The 6,022-nt window shown below is 37.6% G+C and overlaps 1 protein-coding gene across 1 annotated transcript; it reads right to left on the reverse strand.

Annotated features, from left to right (window-relative positions):
- Nucleotides 1–306: 306 nt before the first annotated feature.
- Nucleotides 307–1,803, reverse strand: LOC306996994 (uncharacterized protein). The gene is made up of 3 exons (XM_079609982.1): nucleotides 1,669–1,803; nucleotides 1,315–1,433; nucleotides 307–986 (listed from the first exon to the last, which is right to left on the reverse strand). The coding sequence occupies exons 1-3, from the start codon at nucleotides 1,669–1,671 to the stop codon at nucleotides 503–505; spliced, it is 606 nt and encodes a 201-aa protein (XP_079466108.1). The 5' UTR covers nucleotides 1,672–1,803; the 3' UTR covers nucleotides 307–502.
- Between the last annotated feature and the right edge of the window lie 4,219 nt (nucleotides 1,804–6,022).

The following is a 6,022-nucleotide window of genomic DNA, read 5'->3' on the forward strand; positions in this document are numbered from 1 at the left end:
TCCATTACAGATGTTATTTTAATAATTCATGTTAAAAATTCTAAAATATAATTAAATTGTATATTGTTTAAGACCTTCATTATCTGTTTGACACATCAATAATCTGGCTTTTTTTCAGTTCTTACAGTCGTGTAGAGTCAAGATCAGACTGAACCTCTGGTCCTATAATTATATATTTATGTGTCATCTAAATCTGTGCTAAATAGCATTTCATATTCATGCCACAGCTTAAAAGTATAAGATAATGGAAGGATATCATCCATATGACTGAAAAAAGTGTTCGTATAGTGTGTTTAAATGAAATGATACTTTGAACCAGAAATGATGCTCAGTAAAATGTATGTTTATTTGCTCCAGTAGCAGACATGCTGACATCAGTTTACACCAGATTGTAGAATTTATTTGCCAATTTTAATGTTTACTGCAATTGCTATAAAACAGAAAACAATCCTCAGCTAAATAAAACTATATATGTGAGGAAAGCAACTGTCAAGTATAAGCATTACAGGCGGTCACATTGGTTGTTATTGCACTGATAATATGGCAAAGCAGCGGCAATTTCCTTCAGTCTGTTTATCACCGTCGTCCTATCATCAGATACTCCTTCCCATTTAAAGATGTTTTGGAAAGCAAGGGCTTTAATTCCATTATAGTCTTCTAATTGTCTAAGACTGGCTTTAATGTTGTATTGCCTATCTGATAGGCATTTTGACAAACAGGGTGAATTTGCAGTGAAATAAACCACACATTTATCTTTTACATTCACAATGTTCTTCAGAGAATTCTTCAGGCGATACTCTGAATGTAGTTTTGCAACTTTATCAGCCTTTGCAGCGATGAGGTCATTACTCTGATAAACCTCATTGTTCAGAAGTGTTTGTTCCACTAGAGTTAGTAAGGCCTCACTTGGATAGCCAGAAGAACCTCGAAGACATTTGCTCTTCTCGACTCTGAACGCAACAGTGTATTGTCCCATCTTACCCAACCTGGAAATGAAAAATTACTAATTGTTAACAAATATGAATAGAAGTAATGTATTTATTAGTTTGTAATTATGTATTATTATAAATACATGTAAAGTTTAATGTTAAAATTATAACATGATGATGTAATTATAAAAGACAAATACTTCTGCTGTACTAAATCCACTACTTTTTAGTTTTTTATTTAAACATTTCTTGTAAATTATAAATATATTTTTGGTTGTGTATATTTAATTTTTATATGTAATATAATATAAATATGTTATATGTATATGTAATGTTTGTTTTTAATTTGTAAATTTTACCAATATGTTCAATCAAAGACACTTACCTTTTCTGAAATGTCTTTACAATATTCATGAGGGTTGGTGGGTCCACATCCTCACCGACAGCACAAGTGCTAAAGTGAAGCAGGCCGAGCAGGACGATCCTCAGTGGAGCAGAGAAAACCTGAAGCAAACACACAAATACAAACACTTATACAACATATACGCACACTACACACAAAGTGCATAGAAATTTTAAACGGCATTCTGTTTGTGGAATGGAATTTTCCTTGAAATCTTATGCCCACTTTTTCTGAATATTGTTTGGTAAAAATTATGAGTTTTCAAAAAAACTTGATCAAATGTTCAGCTTTAGCTCCACTAACAATTATTAGTTGATAAAGAAGAATATGACTAACCATGTTTTCAGTTGCTGAGATAAGGAGGTTCAGAGATGTTGTGTGAGTCTGCAGTGAAGCAGGAGTGATGAGGAAGAGGAAGAAGATGCTTTTTATTCGACCAGACCTCTTCTCCAACACCACGAAAAGACCAATTAAAACGCTTCACACTTGCATCACTGACTCCTTTGTGAGTCTGGTCACGTTGGACTTCCTCAAAAATGTTAATAAGAAATAGAACCCATAAGTTCCTGCAAAAAAATGGAAGCTTTAGCGTATGTTCTGCCAGGAAGACTCAATTGTTATGCAACTTATTACTTTCTCATCAAACCAGTCATGTTCTAATACTCGTGGTATAAAAGATCTGTACTTGCACATGTCTGAGTTTGCAGATGCTGACGCAAACAATTACCTCCATCCTCCCCACCACCACCAGGATGATCCCTTCCCATATCTCACAGGGGGTCGGCTGCGCCCCTGCCTTCGTCTTCAGGCAGGAAATGCAGAATCCGTACCCTCGGATTGCGATTTACGGACGGGGCCTATACGCCAAATAACTTTATACCACAATACTTGCTTGCTTAATAAATGTATGCTTTGTTACGTCATTTTGCCTGCCGAGTCTTTCTAGTAGAACTCTAAAGACTGTCATGTGATTCCTCCAGTAACCATATTGTAAGAAAAATGGATTCAAGGCATTTGAAATATATCTATTGTTGTGTTGCCTGAAAGCCCAAATATGAATATGAAATCTTCTGTTCAATCCCTCAAATTGGAACCTCTTCTAAGTGATTTACATGTCTCATATGTAACTGCTAAAATTTTAATTAATGGACGATCGTTTAGTTGAATGACTCCAGAAAGACCACGCCAGAGAACTCCATAAAGCTAAAACGGAGAAGAGGAAGAATACAGGCAATGACGCATCTTCCCCGGAACGAGCTGATCTGGCAAGGCAAGCAGATGATAAGGATCACCAGGCAATGTTACATATTGTAAGAGGGTTTATTTCAGAAAGTCAATTTAAATGTCCTAATTGTGAAGTGTCACATTTGCAAAAGAAGCTTGAATCGCTAGAAGCATGATGTACGCTTGCTTTGCAACTGAAGTGTTTGTGGTTTCATTTGATCTCTCTGGACAGGCCCAACGGTCCAGCAGGTGTTAAAATGGCATGCCCCGTATCTCTAACCTTTGCCATATGGTGAGGGGGAAAGAGACCCTGATTGTGTTTGTAACAAGCCAATTCATATATTATTTTACATGTCATAAATGTATGCTTTATTTCTTAGTTTTCTATGTGATTTTGTTTAGTATTGTCTGCAAGTATGTCAAGAATTTAAGGTTAATTTACGTTTGTTTTTGTACATTTTTGTTTAGTTCTGACGGCAATATGGAAATGTAGCAATAAAGGAACATGTAAAGACATGTTTGAAGATTCTGTCACCAAATAAATGTCCTTTAAAACCCAGGAACAACTTGAGCATTTATTAAAACTCGAGGGAGGGGGGGAGTAACAGGCAGGATGTGGTTTTAACAGCTGCAGCTGAAAGAAAAAATACATTTATATTAAGCTTTTTAGGTAGGTGGCAAAAGATGAGATATGTGTTTTAGTCGGGATGTTTCTTTATAAATCACACAGACTCCTGATCAATTGAAGAGTAAAGTTTACATTTATTAGTATCTTTCACAGTGGCGTACTGCCACCACACACTATGCCAATCACATCTTCCTTTTCTTTTCTTTTTTTTTTATTTAGTAATAAACATTAATTGCAACCCTCCATTAAATATAAACATTTAAACTTCTACGCAAAATACAAACATGATTTAAAATAATACACCTATGTGATTATTTCAGTCTTTTGCAACAAGTCTGTCAGGACTATTTCAACTTTCAGCATATTTCAATTCAAAGTCTTTCTGGGCATTTCCGTTCACGAACAGATCTTCTCAACGGTATCTCAGTCTTTTCAGGTTGTTCTAATTCAGCTGATAAATCTTTCAACAGATGCTGACGATTCCTCCCTAACACGACGCCACTTGTAGTTTCAACATTATAGGACCATGGTTAAATTTGTTCAAGTACAATGCCTTTCTGATTCCAGGTATTAGTTTTATCTTTAAATCCGACCTCCTCACCAGCACGAAGTTCAGGCAAATGATGAGTTCCTTTATAATAACAGACCTTTTGCTTAGCCTTTTGTTCTTTGAATTCTTTGACTTTCTCGCTGCCTTCTGTCATGAGAAGATCCTCAGACATACTGTAGGCAAATACGATAAGCAAACAGTCCCATGTAAAAACTACTTCCACCATCTTTTGCCTTTTGCATCAACCTTTTCACAACTCTAACAATTTTTTTCCACAAGTCCATTAGAGTGTGGAAAATATGGACTTGATGTTGTATGTCTGAAGTCCCAGTCTTTTGAAAAACTCTGGAAACTAGCATTAACAAATTGAGGGCCATTATCTGTAAAAACTTCAGTTGGTACTCCGTGTCGAGCAAAGATTGATTTCAGGCATGAAATAACATTTTCTGCCATACAGTAGTTGTGCTTAACGCACACACTTCTGGATAAAATGAATAATAATCCGTAAGCAAGAGGTAATTTTTCCCATAACATGTGAACATGTCTGCACCTACTTTTTGGTATGGTCTTTCTGGTATCGGATGCGACTTTAGTGGCTCTCTTGGATTATTGAATTGATATCTGGCACATGTCTGACATCTAGACATTGCAATTGTGACGTCCTGATTGGTTCCAGGCCAATACATGACTTCACAAGCTCTTGTTTTACACTTCTCAATTCCCAAACGGCCTTCATGGATTTTGTTCAGCATCTCATGTCTCAGATTTTTCGGGATCACTCATTTATTTTCTTTTATACAGAATTCCATCACAAACAGACAATTCAGACTTACAGTTCCAAAATTCATGAACTTCTATAACACAATTTTGCATGACAATTTTGCAATTCATGACAAAATATTTTTTGTGTGGAGTGAGTGTTTGGTCTTGTTCTGTCTCTTTAGATCAGTTTCATTTTGGAATCAGCAACAGGTAAAGCTTCTACAATCATGTTCACATATCCTTGAATGTCCTCAGTCAACTTCCCCCTCGAGGGTGTAGTTGGGTCTACGGCTCTAGACAAGGTGTCTACTAAACATTCATTTACCTGACAGTTAATGCATAACTTTGCAATCATTCTTTGGATTCTCAAAGGACAATCATTAAGATATTTTTTGAACAATGCAATCACTCTCTCTCCTCTCAACTATAGCTGGTGTGTGTGTGGGGGGTGCGCACTGTCACCATTGTACTCTGGCTATCATCCAAGTGGATGCTGCACACCGGTGGTGATTGAGGAGAGACCCCGACATCATTGTAAAGCGCTTTGGGTGTACAGAAGTACATATGAAAAGCGCTATATAAATGCCTCATTCCATTCTATTCTATTCATTCTATTTAAAAAAAGGGGAGGGGCTGTTTGATATGTCTCACCCTGTCTTCCTGTTTCAGTGGAAATTACGTCAATTCATTGAATAATGTTGCGTTTCAAGGCACTGCAGTGGCGCTTTTTCAGAACTTTCCCCTAATGGGATTCTTCTGGGCTTTTTTTTCCTTACTCAGGACATATGTGTCACAGTCTTCGTCTGCACCTGTCTGTCTTAGTCTGCACTACACTTCCCAGAATCCCTTGTGTCTTCACACCTGAACTCACTTCCTCATTACCCACCTGTTTATCGTCTTGATTATCCGTGTCACCTGTGCTCACCTCATCTTCTGTGATTGTGTCTGTATTGAGGCCATGTCCACACGGACACGGGTATTTTTATAACCGGAGTTTTTCCTCCTGCGTTTTTGAAAAAATCTCCGTCTACATGAAAACGCAAAAACACGCTATCAAGCACCGTCAAGAGCATTCCACACCAGCAGGCGGCGATATAACCCTAACCGTAAAGCAACGTTGGCCAATCAGAAGCCGTCAGCGGTGCACAATCTGACGTCAAACACAGCGGATAACGGCGCACACTTTGACGTCGCAAGGCAAAAACTCCGGTTTTACTGTCTACACGACAACACTGCAACCGGCGTTTCTGAAAATCCTCACCCTGGCAGGGGTTTTCAAAAATTTTCGGTTTCAGTGACCTGATACTGCGTTTCCGTGTGGACGAACGGCCTAACCGCGTAAAAAAAGTCACAGTTATAAAAATACCCGTGTTCGTGTGGACAAGGCCTTAGTTTCCTCTGTTCAGTCTGTCCTTGTCGGCTGTTAATTGTATTTAGATGTATGTGGAGATGATTATCTGCCTGTTTATACCTTTTTTGGATTCCCTGTTGAAATTAAATATCTTACATTGAAGCTCTCTGCCGTC

Source organism: Phoxinus phoxinus, assembly GCF_949152265.1.
Source record: "Phoxinus phoxinus genome assembly, chromosome: 4".
Lineage (NCBI taxonomy): Eukaryota > Metazoa > Chordata > Actinopteri > Cypriniformes > Leuciscidae > Phoxinus > Phoxinus phoxinus.

Excerpts from the sequence above, each read along its gene's own strand:
- LOC306996994 (XM_079609982.1), bottom strand. Across the intron at positions 987-1,314 it reads GTAAAGACATTTCAGAAAAG|GTTGGGTAAGATGGGACAAT; the intron begins GTAAGTGTCTTT and ends TTTCATTTCCAG.